The 20,393-nt window shown below is 43.2% G+C and overlaps 3 protein-coding genes across 3 annotated transcripts in view; all 3 read right to left on the reverse strand.

Annotated features, from left to right (window-relative positions):
- Positions 1-1,895: 1,895 nt before the first annotated feature.
- Positions 1,896-11,602, reverse strand: LOC118426746 (adhesion G-protein coupled receptor G2-like). The gene is made up of 13 exons (XM_035836298.1): positions 11,297-11,602; positions 10,769-10,868; positions 9,809-9,896; positions 8,856-8,991; positions 8,160-8,445; positions 7,736-7,781; positions 7,348-7,451; positions 6,821-6,954; positions 6,161-6,311; positions 5,502-5,613; positions 5,172-5,238; positions 4,391-4,590; positions 1,896-3,907 (listed from the first exon to the last, which is right to left on the reverse strand). Exons 2-13 carry the CDS (start codon positions 10,829-10,831, stop codon positions 3,309-3,311), a joined length of 1,986 nt encoding a protein of 661 aa, XP_035692191.1. The 5' UTR covers positions 10,832-10,868; positions 11,297-11,602; the 3' UTR covers positions 1,896-3,308.
- LOC118426228 lies at positions 11,199-15,513 on the reverse strand. Its single transcript, XM_035835496.1, has 7 exons — positions 15,346-15,513; positions 14,035-14,143; positions 13,191-13,669; positions 12,420-12,584; positions 11,846-11,995; positions 11,297-11,376; positions 11,199-11,202 (listed from the first exon to the last, which is right to left on the reverse strand). Exons 1-7 carry the CDS (start codon positions 15,412-15,414, stop codon positions 11,199-11,201), a joined length of 1,056 nt encoding a protein of 351 aa, XP_035691389.1. The 5' UTR covers positions 15,415-15,513.
- Positions 15,514-15,538: 25 nt separating this feature from the next.
- LOC118426227 overlaps positions 15,539-20,393 on the reverse strand; it is a 7,951-nt gene continuing 3,096 nt past the window's right edge. The window contains exons 2-4 of the mRNA XM_035835495.1: positions 19,564-19,721; positions 16,674-16,872; positions 15,539-15,795 (exon numbers count right to left, since the gene is read on the reverse strand). Coding sequence (XP_035691388.1) covers positions 15,686-15,795; positions 16,674-16,872; positions 19,564-19,721 — 467 coding nt within the window. The 3' untranslated portion in view covers positions 15,539-15,685. The remainder of the gene's footprint in view (positions 15,796-16,673; positions 16,873-19,563; positions 19,722-20,393) is intronic.

Below are 20,393 nucleotides of genomic sequence, written 5' to 3' on the forward strand. Positions count from 1 at the left end.
TTCACACGTACGGCGGGTTGTGCCCTTAGCTTTAGACAGCTTCAAAGACTTGTAGGGACACCGACGTTTTATAATTATCATTCTTTTGCGCGCATGCGGTTTTCAGTATGCGCAAGGCTCTCTTAAAGTTTAAGCGGCCTCCTTCTGCATCGCACCGAATCAAGTAAACCTACGGCTAGCCCAAATAGCTTGCATTGCTTGTCACATGGTTTACAAAAAAGAACAAGGAATTTCCTTCCCTTCCTACGATTCATTACAAAATGACAAGAAACTCCCCTTCAAAAATAAGAAAATATCACGTAGCGTAGCAGCATTGAGTGTAGTTGTAGAAGTGTGTTAGCCTTGAGCTTAGCTATAGTTTTAGAAGCGACACTAGTTTGTAAGCCTTCAGTGTAGCTGCATAATTGAGACTAGTTTAGTTGAGTGTAGCTATAAACGTGTGGTAGCATTGAGTGAGTGGTGTATGTACTAGTGTTACTTTCTGCTCTATTTGAATACAGTGATATACTAGCACTTGTTCGTAAAGCTGCTTGTTGTTTTTTACTGGATGAAACCTTATGCCATATCATCTATTTCGGTTAGTCCTTGCAGCTTGTCGTTGAAGCTTTGTCCCCAGAGACTTCTTTATTTTGGAAATTTACGGTCTGGGAAATACAAACCAAAACCCTCTTGACCGCGTACAATGACCTAGCCCTGTGTATCTTGGAGGGTGTTGGAAATGTCAATGGGGTACTCCACATAACCATCAATAGGGCTAGATTAACGACACCAATCAAAATCTGTATTCAGGATAATCAAGGAGGTTAAACCTTTTTAATCTCCTCGAGATAATGTAACATTATTCAATCTTTCCAGATTAAAATCTCACTCCACAGTCCACACAATATATTGCCATGTCAAAGGTAAAAACAAAACATTTCAAACATTTACTAACTGGGGGAACAGCGCAAGGACGACACTTCGAGTTCTGAACAAAGCCGCCATATTGTTTTCTGATGACGTCATGTAAGGACTGACCACTTCAAACAAAAATCTCAAGCATTCGGGGCAGGCCTAGAAATGGACGACACTTCGAGTTCAAAAAATGCTGCCATATTGTTTTCTGATGACGTCATGTTAGGATTTCAAATTAACATTTGGTTAAGGCCTAAAAAAAATGGGCACTTCCAGTTTTTAAGAACAAGTCTACCACATGTCAAGAAGGGCTTGGCATATATATATATATATATATATATATATATATATATATACATATGTATATATATATATATATATATATATACATTTATCTAATGGTGTAAGCTACCTTACGTTTATTCAATTGTAATAATTCAATTCATACAGACAATTTTGATTTTTTTTAAGGGATCTTTATTGCAACAGTGTTTTGAACTATTGTATTTCCAGGAGAGACATTGGTATTTGATGTCCCTGAGAATGATGCAACACAAAAAGTAAAAGCATGCCAGCATGTGTCACTTTTTGTGCCGCCCCTAATTTAGGATTCATCACAATTTAACATGGGGAAAATGCATAGTGAGGTGGTCAGGTCTTGTCATCCACGCTTAAGTATGCATATAGCTCATATAGTAAAGGTTCTTGCAAGGCACAACCAAGGACGTTTCGATGTCAATCAGACACCATCATCAGGGTAGAATGACTGGAAACTACTTCTTGCAGCTACTTATAGCCGATATAGGTGGCGCTGCAGCAGCAAGAATGCCGTCCCAAACGTGGCTCAGCTGGTATTCCCCTCGTCTCTGTTCATGACTGGAGCTGATTTTGTGATCCAGACTGCCTCCTTAATCCAGCGTGTCTTCTGTTTTCCTCCCTATAAGTAGCAGCAAGAAGTAGTTTCCAGTCATTCTACCCTGATGATGGTGTCTGATTGACATCGAAACGTCGGAAGTAAGAACTCCTTGGTTGTGCCAAAAGAACCTTACTTTATGAATAATTGCCAACCAAGTTATTTACGCGGGTGTGCATATAGCTATCTCACAATAAGGGGATTCGTGGTTCTAGCTGCACTTGCGCAAGGTCAAAGCTGAAGGCCGTTAAATTATAAACCTTTCTTGTCTCTACCATGCTTTACATACTATCCAAGCTGAGGTTGAATCGCGCAGATATAGTAGTAGTCGGGCGCCCGTGTAATTTTTCCGACTACTACTATATCTGCGCGATTCAACCTCTGCTTGGCGAGTAGCTTTACATACATGCACAGACATTCTATTTCTGTTTCGGGGTCATTCACCTTTGACATATTACTTAAAATGCATCACATTGCGCATGCGCTGTTGGAGTCATGAAACCACACCCTACAAGATAATTGAAGTGAATATAGATATGTTTCATTTGTGCATTTGTTTTTTCCGGTTGAATATCTCATAAACTTTCATTCTTTTCAAAAAGGTACTTTTCACTACTTTTTTTCAACCTCGGCATTTTTTCTTCTAATTCAACTATGATGATAGCTCCTAATGTATCTTAGTGTCTGCCATACATAGACCATTTGTCTACACTTGTTTTATGGGGAAAAAATCAGAATTAATCAGATGGAAAATCTTTCTGATACAGTTTAAACTCTTATATTTGAGGTTTCGGTGAGGTATCATCAGAAGGTGTGACTTTTAAAAATAAAGGGGTATAATTTCGTTTCCTAAACTAGAACAGAACGTATTGGTCGTGTAGAGAAAACAGTTGTGATAGGTGGACCTTCGATATAGCCGGTATAACCGCCCTTCGGTGTCGTAATACCCCTGTCACATTATCCACGATCTTCGGGCGTATCGATGGAAGATCGGCCATATTTAAGATCGACAGAGGGTTGCGCGTATTTTTCACCAGAAAACCGTCCCTGTTACATAAAAGCCATACTTTATACCTTCTACAGTTGTTGTGCAATAAAGTTTTAATTATAAGCGAGGCTTGGGCGATTGTCGCAGAATCGTCGTCCGATTGATTATCGCCAAATGTGACAGGGGTATAACTCACCAGGTTCGCAGGCACACGATGCGCGGCAGCAACTGGTTATATTACACTTAATGACCTGTCACACATTTGCAAACCTAGTAGTCTCTACCAGACTCCATAGGTCGCTAGGAAAACCATAGAAATTGAACAAATAGAGGTAAGCTGCCGGCCAGAGAAGTACAGCCGGCTAGGGAACAGCTTGTGACCTACGTAGTGAGGAAATGATTGTTCCGCCCGGCTGACTCCCCTAGTGTACTATGACTCTATTTGTCCAATTTCTACAATTAGTCCACCGATCTACGAAGCCTGGTAGAGACGTCTACAAATCTTGTACAATTTCAGTTCTGCTCGTCGTCCCATAGAGTCAAGTCCACTTGACTTTCAGAGGTAGACGTTTGGGTTCTTCTGAGGAAACCCTGTCCAAACATACGACCGCGCGTGCAGTACCCGTGAGGGGACGAGGTAAAATTAGGCTTCCTTTGGTTATCATGTCTCTCTGTCTCGGTGTTAGCACGAAACATTTGACCTTCTGGCTCATCTGGTGCTCGGGTCTCATCGGGAATATCCGTACTCGTTCGGCCATCATCGTCGGTTTCCGGGGATGACTCTTCCTCCACAACCGGAAGCGCGCCAACCTTCCGCCTAACCGCTTCGGAGTCATCCGTGAAGCTTTCCACCGTCGACTGTGAGGACGATCTGCGAAGACGTCGTGAAGAAACGTCAAGAGATACTACGGAAATCTTGGACCGACTCTTGGGCGGGATCTTGTTGTGGAGGTCAGACCGCTTTTTCTTCGACTTCCTCTGTCTGTAGACAGGGATGACGGCAAAGAACAGGAAGATGAGGAAGCCCTGGATGGAGTTGGTGACGGCGAAGATGTACTGGAAGACCAGGCGAGCGCCCCCAACGGTGAAGCTTCCAAAGAGATAGGTGAGACCTATGGAAACGCACAATGTTGTAACGGTTACTGTTACTGATGAAAGATAGTGGATGCTATCTGAGATGTCTAACCGTTTAAAAATCATACCCGGTTGCTTGAGTGACTGCTATTTTGCAATCGCGGTAACGCTTGCGCTGTAGTGTTACCGTTTACAGACCTTACATTCCTACATCAAACAAACGTTTGAAAATGTGTCAAATAGGCTAAAAGCGAGGCAAGGCAAGAGTGCCTCACGGTTTGATGGTGACTACTATTAGAAACAGGCCGAATTTTGTAAGACACATTCACGACTCACCTCACCTCACCTCAGCTCACCGGTCACATAGCCTCATCGGCCGTAGGGGCAGCAATGCCATCAACATGGACGACTATCTCCAGAATATTCTTAGTTTCAAATAGTACGACAATCGTACGCAAATATGACCAGGCCCATACCGGAGGCTGTAAAAATTATTCAAAGTGATATCGATAATTCCTTACCAAGTAGGACCATGAGCCCGATGGCACTCCGCGCCTCTCTGACGCGGTCCTTGCGGCGGGTGGTGAACCCGTCCCCGGGAACCTTCCGCACCAGCACCGCTCGGATCACCAGACAGAAGATGGCGCTGTTGAACACCACGATGATCATGGAGGGCACAAAGAACGTCGCGAAGAACACAGCGGCGTCAGAGATCCAACATCTGGAGCAAGAAGCGTGAGAACAAAATTACACTACTCCTTCCTAGCAACGAAAGCTTCCTGCTACCACAAAGTCATTTGAAGACTTTAAGGTACAAAAACTGGATTAACTGCTGCTGTACCATGGTTACACACTTGGGGGCACTTGAGGCTCTTAATTTATGCTGACCACAAATATCCCCAAAACAGACACATACGCGCGCACTCACACAAACATACACACAAACAAAAAAATACAACATCTCCCTTTTTTCACTGAGGATACAACACATCGTCACACATCTGACGATTGTGTAGAATAATATACATTCTACTATATCTGAAAAGCTAGGAGAGGTTGAAGTAAATAAAGCTAGCGTGCCTTATATTCGTTATCTTTGAACATATTTTGTTGTGACCTGGTCAGTATGGCAAAAAAGGTCTTCATTTATCATTTTATTGTTTTATCTAATTGATGTCTTTATATTCCAACCTTCATCCTATTTCGTACACATGATCATGATATACATCTCTTTTTTACATTTCATTAGTCACCTCTGCATAAAAAATCACAATGACTTGAATGCCTTCGTGTCCTTCTTACCTGTCATCCGCTCCGTAAGAGTCCCAGCGAAGTGAGACAGATGCGGTAACTACGATGGCCGGAACAACTGCAGAAGTAGGAACATTTGTAATCTGTATACCGCTTCACATCAATACACAACTCGAGCTTGTATCTGTTTCTTGTACATTTTCAACAAAGCACATGGCTCTTAAAAAATGTGGCCATGAACATAATGACGACCAGAGGCTATCTCTGGCCTAGGATGGCGACGAGATTAAACCAGATTTCGATATCGTGAACCCGTAATTATATGAAAACTGCAATATTGTGACAATTAGTGTATGGCCAGCAGTTTAAAATATCTCTTACCCCAGGCTGTGACACAGGATTTGCAGAAGAAGAACCGAGGTGGTGTCAGGACAACTTTGACCAGGTTCTGGTACATCAGTAGTGCCTCCACTGCCATCCATGCTAGCGATACCTGCAATAACGGATAGCAAAATGGAACCAAAATAAAGTGAAAAATAAAGTGTTGCTATCAAAAGTTGTAGAAAGACGATTTAAAGGCAAAGCGTATCTGAATAATTTTGCCACTGTAGGTGGCAGTTTGGCCAAGAACTCTCTATTGGTTATGGCGTTAGGCGACAGAGAGAAAGTTAAAGTAAAGGAAAATATAATTTTACGTCAATAGAACACAATATGAATGAGAAACAAAATAATACAGGTACATTACTGTTTAAGCTTATGTAAAGACACAGACCAGCAACACTACCTCCCCGTGAATGAGTAGCATCTTCCATTGACCCCATGACCTGTCATGTCTGATACTTTCCATCACTCGAAAGCTTGACCTATGCGGTGACACCATCTTCCCACTCACTTCCTTTCACTCTACGTATTTTAAAATAATCCAGGAGACACACAAACATACACACCGAAAACAAATCTTCTGTACACGGAGTTGATAAACCTTTATCCCAATCAGTTACCGAAGATAACGATATAGAAAATGATGTATGTTACCGTACCAGTAAGAAGTACTGAATGAGCGCGGCCTGTACTCCACACACCACCCTGCTGTCTGTCTGCTTCACGCCGACCTGTAGACTCACCATGGCCAGCAGCATGGCTGCGCTCAGGTTAATGTGACAGGGCGTGGTCTTCAGTTGGCGCAGACTCCTGGGGGAAGCACAGTTCACAAGAAACACTTCAAACAAACGACGGAATTTGCACTTTCGCAGAGATCAGAACCCATGTGCGACGACAGGACATCTGGGCAATCTGTCAAAGGTACTCGTAAATGATCTGAAAATGCCATCTTGACATTGTTATCGAAACAATGGTCGAGATAAGGACTTGCCTAGAATTCCAACTATATGCTCATCGTATGAAGATTGTTCAACCATGAGTGTATGTGTGTGTGTGTGTTTGTGCTTGCATGTGTGTGTGTGTGCGCGTGTCTGCGCGTGTCTGCGCGTGTGTGTGGGTGTGTGCGCGTGTCTGCGCGCGCGTGTGTGTGTGTGTGCGCGCGCGCGTGTGTGTGTGCGTGTGTGTGTGTGTGTGTGTGTGTGTGTGTGTGCGTGTATAAGACGTGTATGCGCGCGCGCGGGTGTGTGTGTGTGCATGCGTGTGTATGTGTATGTGTGTTGCCTGTTGGTGCGTGCAGGTGTGAGTTTCAATCTACGGACCTGACGAACAGAAGCGCCACCAGTGTACCGATGAGTCCGGCCATGGACAGTCCGCAGCCCAGCCAGGAGATCCAGTTCAGCGCCGTGCGGTGTTCCACCGGTAACGGTCCGGCACCCAACTGGTCAGCAATGTCCTGAGCGTGGACAAGAAAAAAGATACACATCTTCATTGAGATCATAGATATCTCACCTCACCTCACTCACCTCACCGGTCCCATAGCCTCACCGGCCGTAGGGGCAGCAATGCCATCAACGTAAGTTTTCCATCTCCTTCTATCTCACTGTCTGTAATTATACTATAACTGTTTATTGGTAAGTCTCATTGGAGATATATTACAACCATTTTATTCCCGAACAAGGGCTTGATTACATTTCTTGATGGCTCAATGGCCAGCAATATCATTCCATCCTTTAATATGTTTCCAGGTATGTTTCAAGAAAATTATTTTCCGATGACAGTTTCCTTCTTCAACTACCTCCATTCAATATTAGAAGGTTTTCGAAAAACCAGTCGAGTAAAGACGTACCATTATCAAGGCAAAGTTAGTCAGGTGGTTACAATGGCATTCCGTGACGTCATCGACGGTTTGGTGTACCCAGCATCCTTCAGTTGACCAAGCTCCTGCGCCACCTGTCGGAAGAACCAAACATAGTTCTTGTCAGCTCCCACTACAGTGCTTAAATGTATTGCAATCACAATGTCATCACGAACACCCTTCAATATTAGAACATCATGTTTACCGCAGCAAACGTTGGCAGTGGTAGCACCAGCACCCCTAGTATAATTGCAGTTCCGAACTACACGTTCCATGCAGTTGTAAGACAAGGCAAATCTCCGAAGATTTTTAATATTATATATAAGCAAAAAAAACACGGAAAACCAACATCAACTGGAAAGTCTTAAATGTTCCCTACCGGCGGCATCGAAGTCCCAGAACACGCACGTGGGAGTTCGCCCCTTCTGTAAATTAAAACGGAAAAACATCCCATAACAGCCAATATCAATACTAGTAAAACGTCTTGTTGCAAACATTTTCCCGACTCTGTTAACGTTGGTTTCAGTACAGCTCAAGTCCAGAAGGAAAACTCTGGACTTGAGCCAACCACATTTCCTGTGACCTTTCAGGCATCTTTGACCTACTGCACCCTGCTAATGTCCACAAGGTGCCTAGCATTCAAATGCAGATTGCAGATCTAGAACTGCGAATACCCAGAAAAACAAACAAACAAACACACCCGAAAAAAAAGCACCAACTGATTACAATACCTCAGCTTTCAATGAGGTAACAAAACATTTCTTAATGTTCCCAACTGGCTTGCGTAAATCCACGACTTTTACCATCTTATGTTTGAGGATAATGACCACGGGTTCCGTCAGGTTCCTCACACATCGTCCCTGTACTTTGCTGGCCAGTACCCTGCTGCCGATCTTCATCTGGCGGCCCTCCTCTAGAAGCGACGCCGAACCCGGGCCTCCGTAGCTCTCGTGAGAATTTGTGCGGTTGCGTAAGTCGTTTTGTCCGTTGATGTCGGAAGGGAAGAGCCGGTCGTTCTCGTAGAGTACGAACTGGATGGCCTGCGAGTTGTGGCTGTGGTTCCACGAGCAGTTTACATCAAGTGTATCCCTGGAATTTCAAATGTCAAAACAAGAATTGTTATCGTATCTCTATGATGAATTACATGTGGAATATGCAAAGGTGTACGTCCTATTGCTATACGTTAAAAACCGCTTGGAAGGTCCACAATAAAACTTGTCTTTTGCTTTGACCTGACATCTACTCACACACTAGATGTCGTAACGATCTACCCACAGTTTCTCGACTTATGCTATCCACACACACACACACACACACACACACACACTGACACAGAGAGAGAGAGAGAGAGACAGACAGACACACACACACATACATACATACACACACGCCCTGCCCAACACACACACACACACATACACACAGCCATACAAACACACACACAACCACAGAAATCATAACCTTCTTCCTAATGTAAAAATGCATCATCACACCGGTACCTGACATCGGAATCATCAAAGACAGCATGTGGGATGAAGATGAGTTCGCTCAGCACGGAGATGTCTATCCGCTCCACTGTCTCCTGTAGGTCCCCTGGGATCGTCTGGAACACGTGGTCCCTTAGCGTCATGTTTCCTTCGGATGAAATACATTTTTATATTCATGATAGATTAACTTTTGTAAAATTGGTCCAACGATTGAAGAACACATTTGACATATTTACTCCATTACTACATGACCTGATCTAAATCAAATCTTGGTTAGGATAGCCGCTATATAAAAACGCCACATTTCCAAACTCGGTCGGCGCCCGGTCGGGCTATTTGTGGAAACGAAAAATAGAATACTGTAAATGCAGAAACTTTCGCGGTGGTTTAATGTTCGCGGTTTTCGCGGCGGCCGCTTCACCGCGAATTTAAAATCACCGCGACTATTTTTCCATAACAGTAAGAGACTACAGTGCATGGTGCTACCGTGAAATTAAAACCACCGCGAACTTAACAGTATACCCAAATACTGCCCATGACTATTCCCTTTACGTCTTGTGTAGCTCGGTATCTTTTATATCGTACATTTCGTTGCTGAAAGCTGCCCGGTCGGGCCCCGGTTTGGAAATATGACGTTGTCCTTTAAGTCAAACTTGCATGAATCTTCATTCGAGTAACCAAACGGAACCTTTACGCGCGCTTAAAGGTATGCTGAAAGATCCGAATCTGTGTACTGTAAATGCATTGAAGTTCTCGGGGATTTCATTTCGCGGTAGCGGGAAAAAGGTCTTTTCGCGGTGGATATAAGTTGGCGGTAACACCATAGACTGCAGTCTAATACCATAAATGAAAAATGTTCTCGGTGGTTTTAAGTTCGCGTTGAAGTGGTCACCGCGAAAACCGCGAACATTAATCCACCGCGAACATTTCTGCATTTACAGTACTTGGTGTAATGTAATTTATACCTGACCCTCCGTGATCCGTGCAGTTGGTGAGGTTGGACGGATTGTGTAGAGACACGAAGGTCATACCGGGAAACGCCTGGGGTTCAACCTGCAAGGCAAAACATATCGTGATGTTGTCACTTTGAATAGGCTACAGGTTGTTTCGCAACAATGTCAGTTCGCAACAAGACGAGTCTTTTCGCAACAAGGTACAAGTCTTTTTTGCAGAAAGGTACAAGTCGTTTTGCAACATTTAAATGTTATTAATCTTGACAGCCTAATAGTATTAGAAATCGGGTTCCTAACATAATTATACCCCTACCTGTGCACGCCGCGTATGAAACTGTACCGACTGCCGCTGGGGTTGTCTTTCGCACCCGGTAAGATTTTTACGCGGGAGGAGTATAATTATGTTAGGAATACGATTTCTAATACTATTAGGCTATTAGGCTATATCAAGATTAGTACCATTCAAATGATTCGAAACGACTTGTGCCTTGTTGCGAAAAGACTTGCCTTGTTGCGAACTGACGGTTGCGAGCTGACATTGTTGCGAAACAACCTGTTACATTTGAATATCGTTAAGTCTCTGGATAACAGATGCATGCCTTTATGCATAAAAAGACATTCCTGTATATATATATAATCACATTCGACGTTTCAGTGACCATCTGTCACCTTCCTCATTGAATGAAATACTGACTTGTTCTACTCCACACTGCAGCTAGGTGTCGCTGCTAACATTGCAGTTCCAAACATAAAGAATTGTCACACGTGCAAAGATGAATATTGTCATGTATAAAAAGATAGAATCTTATCCAGCAGCGATGAATAAGGAAATTAAAGAACTGCCAGATACACCAGGTACAAATAGTAAATGATAAAGGAATGATAAACAAATACAAAGGCAAATTTCAGGTGACCAAATGCGCCATTTTGCGAATGCCTGGTGCAATTTGGCACTGTCCAATTATGCATTACCTTCTCTATGTTGACGACGACATTGTCCGTCACCACTGAGTATGACGTCATGTTGTCTGTCATGGCGTCATCCACGATTGTGTTGATCAACAGGATCAGACTGGAAGGACAAGATAATACTGTAAATGCATTTAAGTTCGCGAGGATTTAATTTCGCGGCAGCGGGGAAAAGGACTTTTCGCGGCGGTTTTAATTTCGCGGTAGCACCATGTTCTGTAGGATTTTACTGCCATGGAAAATTGTTCGCGGAATCGCGGTAGTTTTAATTTCGCTGTGAAGTGTCCACCGCAAAAACCGCGAAGATAAAACCACCGCGAACATTTCGGCATTTTACAGTATGTCAAACCAAAAACAAGTCTAGCTGCTATTACAGTATTGCTGCAAAATATGGAGAAGTCTATATGGATCTTACCTTTTAAATCAATATTATCTATCTGAAAATGGGTGAACCATTGGAGATGTCCTTTTTAGATTGTTTGGTCATTATGTCATCATTGTCAAAACAATTTTCGACAAAAAACAACTAACCGACGCGCTTCTTCCAAGCTCAGCGCTCCATGGGACGATCCCACAAGACTGCTGATCGTCTCAATGAGAGTGGAGGCGATCTTGAAAAAAAATACGTAAGTAATTCAATCATACGCCAGTATCATACCTGGTGACTGATGCAAGGAAGTCCCTATGACTTAGCATATTTAAAGAATGAGAACGGGCAACCAACACAATCCAAAACAAGGTAGCGTTCGAAGATCTTCGGAATATGATTCTTGGTAAACATTTTGTTTGATTCATTATTTTCAATTTGTCGCTAATTCTTTTTGTGCATTTTTTCTGTTAGACAGTGGAACCAAAATCTGAACTCCGGCCAAACCAGCCTTCCCATCCTGTCAGTTTGTGGTTACACTATCTTCCGCCTCGCATTCTGTCACTACAGACAAACACCAGGAAAAAAACAAATACACAGGCCGACAAAAATACCTCCGTTGTTATGAACTTCAAGGTAAACATTGCGAGGTTTACAAGCGAGAGGGATTTATGAAATATCATACAATAATATAACATAAGGATCAGTTTTACCTCTGGGGTGTAGATCTTGTCCACCTTGTGCGCAGTCTCAAACATGTTGAGGGTCAGTTCTACATCCGGGGTCTTGATGTTACCAAGGTCACCGGTCACGTGTTCTATGCTTGATATAAACGCCTCCACCCTAGCGCTGTCTGATAGAATCTGTTGAAGTATGATCAGACGTTTGAGCATAAAAATCAAAAGTCTCTTGTGTCTTGTTGAGCTAAATATAAGTGAAGTGACCTGCTTTTGGATATGTTAGGGTAAGTATAACACTTGGCTCTACCAAATAGGTGTAAACCAAACCAAGGAGGTTATATTATATAAGCCTCCTTGAGCAGACACATAATATTACTAGTAGCTAGAAGTGGTACTGAAGCGCCGACTAGTAATCTATGATTGTACTGCAGCCTTGAAACTGTACTCTGGACGGAAACCTGATGTTGACCGAACTCTTTAAACTGTCTGGCTAGACTCCGGCCCATAACTGGGACTGAAACATGATAGCGATCGAAATGTGCTATGTACAATTCCAACATAGTAGCGCCCGTCGATGTTATCATGAACGTAAAATAAAAGAGCTCACGTTGTACAGGTCCTCGAACGGCGCGCTGTCCTTGGAGCGGCACATCCAGGTCATGGGCTCTGTCCAGCTGACCGTGCCATCCTCGTTCTGAACACACTTCCGGCTGGCCCTGCGCAGGAGCAGCTCCATGTGTAACAACACGTTAGCGAAGTTTTCCCACGTCACCTAGGTCAACAGACGAAACTTTATAATTGCCAGCGAGCAAGACATAAAGTATTGCGGTACATATGTACCAGTATTGCTGCTATAACCCCTTTCCACTAGGACGGCGCTCTTGCCGCGCTCTCTGTGACATATCGGTCAACGAATTCTATACAAAAGAAACTAGTATTTTTACACTCGGTGTGTTTTGTTGTCTTCTCAGTCACTCTGTTACGTTTTGTATGATATACCCAGTGTGAAAGTGAAGGTTAAACATATCCTATTTAGGTCGCAGTGAGAGCGCAGCATGATCGCCGCCTAGTGGAAAGGGCCGGGGGCCTAACGATTATTGTGCAAACTGATGGACGTAGAGTAAACTGCAATGATGGAACTACCAACTACTAACAGGTATCAAATACTAGTACTAGCACAGCAAAGGAAACAAAATAGTACCATAACAATGTCCCAAGTACCGGATTATTAACCCGAATTGCACCTTCTTCGGTATCGTTTAACCAACTACTTTGCACATTGAAGTCGTTTGTTAGCCTTTGTAATTGGGTGACGTGACATTCTATTTACTTAGGTACGTGGCAAGGCTTCGATTGATAAACTTTTATGTATGCCAACCTTGTTTCTCGGTGGAGGTTCTTGATCTTGAGTCTGGTTGGTCGTCTCGCTACTGTTGAAGCTCTCCACTTCTACATTACCTCCATGGTCAGACGTGCTAAAATGGCCCAGATGTCGGGGTCGTACCTCCGGTCGACGGATGACGATCCGTTCGGCTCCCTCCTCAGACCACCGCCGTCTGCGATGCTTTGCCTCCTCGCCTGTCTTGTTGAGGATGCTCTCGAAGAACTCCTTCCCTTCCTTGTACAAATCGCTTTCCACGAAGTTGTCCAAGCTGCTAGTCCAGAGCGCGTTGAGGAAGTTGTCGGTTAGACTGGTGCCGTTGTAGTTCTCCACGGGAATCTCTTGATGCTGGAAGACTCCGAGAGAGATGTCCAGGATGAGGTCGCGGATGAGGCGGGCGGAGGGAAGGATGGAGCCGTAGGGACAGTCAGCAAGAGCCGGGAAACCTGCTAGCGTCAGCGGCCATCTGAATATACCTGTTGGTAACATAGTAAAAGGTATTCTTAGCCGTCATTAATTTGTGCTTGCTCTATTGTGTCTTCATTTTTCTGCAACTCTCAAGTGACTGATATTAAAGAACTATAGAATCAGCATGACATCATGATGATTTACGGAGTAAATGTGGCGTACTGATTATTTCTTCACGTCAAGAAAAACTTTCTCGAAAACCGCAAAATGAAAGAAAATCGTTGTAGTTCAGGCAAATAAAAAATATACCGTGGTGACAATTCCTCATTGTTGCTGGAAATCTAAATAGAATAAACCAAAATATTTGTTTTGCTCTGTATTTGCTACAACGAAGGGTTGGTAATTTTCTAATGAAGAAAAACGAATACCTCACCTTTCCTGTTTTCTTCTATAAACGTTGTCTCAGGCGGACACACGTTACGCTTCATCCACTGCACGGTGGAGTTCAGGTACATGGTGAAGTACTGCTCTAGCAGCGCCATCTGCGACAAGAAGATGTACTGCATGTTAGTTTTGGCATTTTGATATCCCTCAGCAAAACAATAAGGAGATTCGTGCTTATTTACGCTTTAATACGCATGCGCAGCGAAATGCATTATGGGTAATATGTCAAAGGTGAAGGCCCCTGATACATAGGAAAAACGTTCTACATTGTTAAATGCAAATCTACCAACAGACTCTGGACAGGTATAGGACATTATACAAAAGAGCTGTTTACGTTTAAGTTAGGGGTATTGACCTTTGACATATACATGTATTACCCAGAAAGCATTTCGTTTCTCATGCGTCCTTAGAACCATGATCATCCTTAAGATAACAGTAAGACGGGTGTTAAACGTTGTGTTGAAAAAAAGTTTGTTTTTTTGCACATTGATAAGTAAACTTCTTTCTTGTCCTTTCCCCACGACCTCTAACTTGACTAAAATCTCTTCATGCCGACCTGTATAAATTTTTAAAATACGACCTGCTGCCCGCAATAGGATTTTCGCACTTAAATGTATACATTGTTACAGGTCACATTTTTGTTTTAGATAGACCAAGTAGAGCTGCAGATGTCACAAGCCCGTTTGCGCCATGACATTTGAGTACTAACTCTGTCCTTGGTACTGATCTGCGTGTTCTTACTGTTATCCATTGGACTCCATTCTGCTAGAGTGGGCCGTTGGATGTAGGTCAAGTAATGAGTCACATCGTTCTTGTCAAAATACGTAGGTAGGGTAATTGTTTCTGGACAAATTCAATCTGTACAAACTGTACATGCTTTCGTCTTTCAATGACGGAGATTTTATTATATACTGATGTATACTGTCCAAAAAAATCTTTTTCTTTTTTGGTCATCCTCAATTTTGGTGATGCATAATGGTACTCGGTAAAGTAGTGGGCTCACGTGACAACACCAACTTGCGCCACGCATTCGCAAAGTGACGCAAACTGGCTCAAATCGGATAATTTTTGCTTGAATTTGCGTATTTTCTCGAATTTAAATTAAGAAAAAATTTGCAATTTGCAAAAAGGCGAAGAAGGTCACAATTTATACATTTAAATATCCTGTCTATGTTGCGTCAAGTGTTATAGATAAACATACTTTTATCACTGCAAATCTCTTTTCGTTGCTTTTTTCATTTTCTTATCATAATTCAGCGACGCTTACGCCATCGTGAGATGCCACACGCATTATGATCACCTGGAATATGGTGGAGTTGGCGAAGGCGCTGACACACTCCGTCATATCAGGAACCTCCCACACGGCCATACTGAGGGGCGGGTACTCCACACACCGTCTCTTCACACTGAACCCTCTCAGGCCCAGCCGCTCATCACACGGCTTCTCTACTATCTCTCCTGGTAAACAAACAAACAAACAAACAAACAAACAAACGTCAACCCTCCCACACGGCCATACTGAGGGGCGGGTACTCCACACACCGTCTCTTCACACTGAACCCTCTCAGGCCCAGCCGCTCATCACACGGCTTCTCTACTATCTCTCCTGGTAAACAAACAAACAAACAAACAAACAAACGTTAACCCTCCCACACGGCCATACTGAGGGGTGAGTACTCCACACACCGTCTCTTCACACTGAACCCTCTCAGGCCCAGCCGCTCATCACACGGCTTCTCTACTATCTCTCCTGGTAAACAAACAAACAAACAAACAAACAAACGTTAACCCTCCCACACGGCCATACTGAGGGGCGGGTACTCCACACACCGTCTCTTCACACTGAGGCTTCTCAGACCCAGCCGCTCGTTACACGGCTTCTCTACAAACAAACAAACAAACAAACAAACATACGTACATACATGCAGTAATGAAATATCCTATGTGGTAGAAACGACGGCCTTCCTTTCGAATTTCTTCGGCAGCCTAAGGCACTTATACCCGCTGACATAGATCATCATACCGCTCATGTGGAGTTGTCAAGCAAGTGGTTTGTAATAAACTTATGGCCTGCCATAACTGCCTTGGCTAAAAATTAAACGGCTGAATAAAACGGCTCCCAGTTCCGTATCCTTTATCCGATGTTGCTACAAAGCTCCGATTTAAGCCTTTCACATTTCCAAAGCGGGGCCCGGCCGCTCTAAGAAACGAAAAATTAAAATGTATGCCTAGAAATGTACACAAATCATGCCCATGAGTCTTATTTTGACATTTTCGCGGGGATTTAATTTCTCGGTAGCGGGAAAAAGGACTTTTCGCGGTGGTTTTAATTTCGCGGTAACACCATAGACTGCAGTCTAATACCATGTAATAGAAAAATATTCGCGGTGGATTTAAGTTCGCGGTAAAGTGGTCGCCGCGAAAACCGCGAACATTAATCCACCACGAACATTTCTGCATTTCATTTACAGTATTTTGGTGTATCTTATATCATTCTTCTTGCTCCAGAAAGCTGCAAGGCCGGGCCACGCTTTGGAAATGTGACGTAAGCCTTAGATGGAGTACTTCACGACTTGTGATTGGTCGATATGCATTGATGATATCACACGTAGCCAATCGGAGACTCACCTATAGGAGTTTCCTCCCAGTCCATCTCGTAGCTGCTCTCCCCCTTGCACGACTTGGTGGCAGGTTTACAGACGCGGCACGTGCTGCAGTCCGGACCCCGCCAGAAGGCCACGGAGTAGCCGTACTCTGGCATCTCCACTATCCCGCACTCACGGCTTGCCACCCGCCCAACATCCGCCTCCTCCCCGATACACGGGACCTGACAAGTCACGAGAAGGACAAAATTTAATTTCTTCTATTAAAATAAAAAGGACATAACGTTACAGTACATAGTGGTGCCGTATTCAAGCAAAATGGCTTATATTCAGTCATTCAGGCTAATATTATAGTCAGGGAAGTTGAACAAATACTTAACATGCAGTACGGTATACCAAATAATTTGATCTTGGAATTGAAGTTGGTATTCTGTAACATTAGTAACCATATTCTGTTATTTTTTTTTGTAATCTACGGCATATGTTTGCTAATTTTACAGGTATTCTGTAACGTTATGATTTATAGCATGGTTGAGATTTTTTGGACAAGGCTGAAAATTGTTGCGCGCGCGAACGTCATCCACAATCAAATCAACATGTCCCAACCTTTCATTCTTTTAAAGGCGCAACCCGCCGTACGTGCAAATACGTGCTGTCTACGTGCCAAAACGTGGGCAAGCTTTTATCTAATTTTGGGATCGGTAAGTGGTAAGTACCGCCTCCGTACGAACTCGTAGGAAATCCGACGGATTTTGGAGCACGCAGACACGCCATAGAAGTTTACGTGCAGGCAAAAATTTGTGCTTATGGGGTCGATTTGCGCTTAGCGGTATACCCAAGGCGAACCTTAATTCGCTTTCGAGCCTTGTAGAAAAGTAAGAAAGTAATTTGTAGTACTCAAATTGCTTTCTGCCTTCTTACCACGGGTATTACTAAGAAATTCAAGTCAGAAAAGTAACGCACATTTTGCTGAAGACTCTAAAAGTTCCATCGTATGGGGTCGATTTGTGGTTGCCAAAGGGTTCGCTTAGCGGTTACCCCAGGCGAACCTTCATTCGCTTTCGAGCCTTGTAGAAAAGTAAGGAAGTAATTTTTAGTACTCAAATTGCTTTCTGCCTTCTCACCACGGGTATTACTATGAAATTCAAGTGATAAAAGTAACGCACATTTTGTTGAAGATTCTGAAATTTCCATATGCCATCGGGCTGCGGATTCGCCCCCCGTACGCGCCAGTACGTGCAACGCGCCTGCCATGTACAACCTGAACATTTTCATAAATACGTGGCGGACGTCCTCAAAAAAACGTACGGACAAATTGCACGTACTGCGGGTTCTGGTCTTAGCTTTTCTGACAACATCGTCATCCACGAATATACAGTACAGACATCGAAAAAATTTATGAACAGCTTTCTGGGCGCTATCTTATTGCTATAGTTGCAATCCTTTTGGAAAAGGCATGGTTCTTACAACGTTTCTGAGCAAATTATCATTATGGGCAAAGTGGCAGTGGTTACTAGCACATCCTTTCGCTATCGTACTTTACAGTTAGAAAAGAATCTCTCGGTTTGTTTGTTTAATGTTATGGTAACTGTTTCTGACATGATGATCTTGTTGTTGTTATTTAGGCAGGCAATCTCATATGTTGCCGGAACTTCACTGTTTTGTTGACGCATCATAAATACTATGATCCCGGAAATGAGGAACGGGGAGGACAGACACCATCTTTGTTGACACAACAATTCTCACAGGTGTCCTGTCGTCTCTCTAAAGCTAAGGGCACATCCTGCCGTACGTACAATTTGTCCTTACGTTTTTTTGTGGAGGCTACGTCCGTCACGTATTTCTGAAAACGTTCAGGCTGTACAGGGTAGGCGCGTCGCCCGTACTGGCACGTACAGGGGGCGAATCCGAAGCCCGATGGCACAAAAAGTTTTGCCTGCACGTAACGTTCTACGGCGTGTCTGCGTACTCCAAAATCCGTACGATTCCCTACGAGTTCGTACGGAGGCGGTACTTACTACTCTCCAAGCAGAGGTTAGGCTCCGGTTGTTTCTTAACGTTTTATCGGGCTTTCTATTTTTTAGTCGTTTTTATCGGGCTTTCTATTTTTTTTTTTATCATATCTTGCTGTGTCAAAACCTAACAGGCCGGTCACAACCCAAAAAAATGACAAAATAGAAAGCCCGATAAAAACGACTAAGAAAACGTCGTTAAAAAAACAGCCGGAGCCTAACCTCTGCTTGGAGAGTAGGTACTTACCACTTACCGATCCCCAAAGATTGCCCACGTTTTGGCACGTTAGACAACACGTATTTACACTACGGATAGGGACAGTTTACAGACATAGTAGCGTGTTATGTCTCATTTTGTTGTAAATGTCAGTTGCAGACAGGTGAACGCCCTTGCCAAAAAATTACGTTTGAAAACCAAGCTTTAGTCTATAGTGCTTGCTTCATTACTTTATTTTGTGGTTTTGAATTTCTTGTTTTATAATACTTTTCGCTGTCAAAATGTTTTACCATGATTGGAGTGAAGCATTAAAATCCTTGTAAGTTTTTTTTTTTCTTATCAGCCTCCTTGGGTTAACGTTACTGGCCCCCCAAAAAAGCGAATATTGGAATAAGTCGACCAAAGAGTTACACATTTTCCAAAAAAAATGTCTTTTCAATATTTCATTCAGTCTATTTGGCCCATTTTTTGCATATACCAGTAACACAAGGAGTCGTCTAGAGACTGCTTGTTTGAATCCATGACTTTTCCACTATTGCAGAGTCCATGTCTGTTCGACTAAAACAAAATCCATACTTTGTCCACTTAAACAACATCCATGCCTTCTCGACTAACAATAAAATCTATGCCTTTTCGACTGATTTACAGCAACAACATTTGCTAGTAAAACGTTGATTAACACTAACCTCTGCTAAACCCGGGGCAGGGGTTTCCGACCACAGATACCCATCAGCCTCTTCGCGCCGACAGGTATGTTGCAGAACGGGGTTGACTGCGAAGGTCGCGTCTTTGACGGGGGGTGGTTCTGTCGACGGCAAGTTTACATCATAGCCGCTTCCCGGGTCTAGATATAAAGTATATAATAAAAGCGGGTTTATCCCAAGGAAAGAATAGGTTTGTTTGTAGTGATTGGCCCACAGCATGTTAGTTTCATGGATCGCGCTCATTAGTTTTCGCCTGACTTGAAACAAGACCTTTTTTCCCTTCGGAGATGGTCGAGAGCAAACCGTACACCACCCATATTGACATTTCCTAATAGCTTTGAAAAGATACTGGGTATTTGCATTCCGTAGTCGAGTAAATATACAACCAAGTGAGGCTATTTATATTGTCTATACATCTTTAAGACTTCATTTGTTCAGATACTCGTAGTGGCTAGTGTCACATAGAGTGGAAAGTTTCCTTCTTTTGGTAGCAAGGTATATTTTTACATTGTTTCCCCTTTAAACGTTGCCACAATTGTGACACTTCCTCGAACACGGTACCGTGACGGTGTCTTCATTTTATGTCACTCCCGAAAGACAGGTGCAGCCGCAACGGAGATGTCCTAAAGCCCCCTTTACAAATCAAAAATTTAGCTCGGCCGAGTTGTCAGCGAGCTCTGAATTACGAGGAGGCATGAACCTGATGCCTACGAACAAATGACAGAGTTTCTTCTTCAGCATCAGGGTCATACCTCCTCGTAATTTAGAGCTCGCTGACAACTCGGCCGAGCTAAATTTTTGATTTGTAAAGG

The sequence above is a fragment of the Branchiostoma floridae genome, chromosome 11 (genome assembly GCF_000003815.2).
Source record: "Branchiostoma floridae strain S238N-H82 chromosome 11, Bfl_VNyyK, whole genome shotgun sequence".
Classification (NCBI taxonomy): domain Eukaryota; kingdom Metazoa; phylum Chordata; class Leptocardii; order Amphioxiformes; family Branchiostomatidae; genus Branchiostoma; species Branchiostoma floridae.

Bases quoted from the DNA above. Each gene is read 5' to 3' on its own strand.
- LOC118426228 (XM_035835496.1), bottom strand. From the start codon at position 15,414: ATGGCCGTGTGGGAGGTTCCTGATATGACGGAGTGTGTCAGCGCCTTC. The intron at 14,144-15,345 runs GTGATCATAATG...TTCTTGTCGCAG, and splicing joins CCAACTCCACCATATTCCAG to ATGGCGCTGCTAGAGCAGTA. The intron at 12,585-13,190 runs GTTGGCATACAT...CTGTTGACCTAG, and splicing joins AACCTCCACCGAGAAACAAG to GTGACGTGGGAAAACTTCGC.
- LOC118426746 (XM_035836298.1), bottom strand. From the start codon at position 10,831: ATGACAGACAACATGACGTCATACTCAGTGGTGACGGACAATGTCGTC. The intron at 8,446-8,855 runs GTACCGGTGTGA...TTGAAATTCCAG, and splicing joins TTTGATGATTCCGATGTCAG to GGATACACTTGATGTAAACT. The intron at 7,782-8,159 runs GTAAAAGTCGTG...TTTAATTTACAG, and splicing joins TTATCCTCAAACATAAGATG to AAGGGGCGAACTCCCACGTG.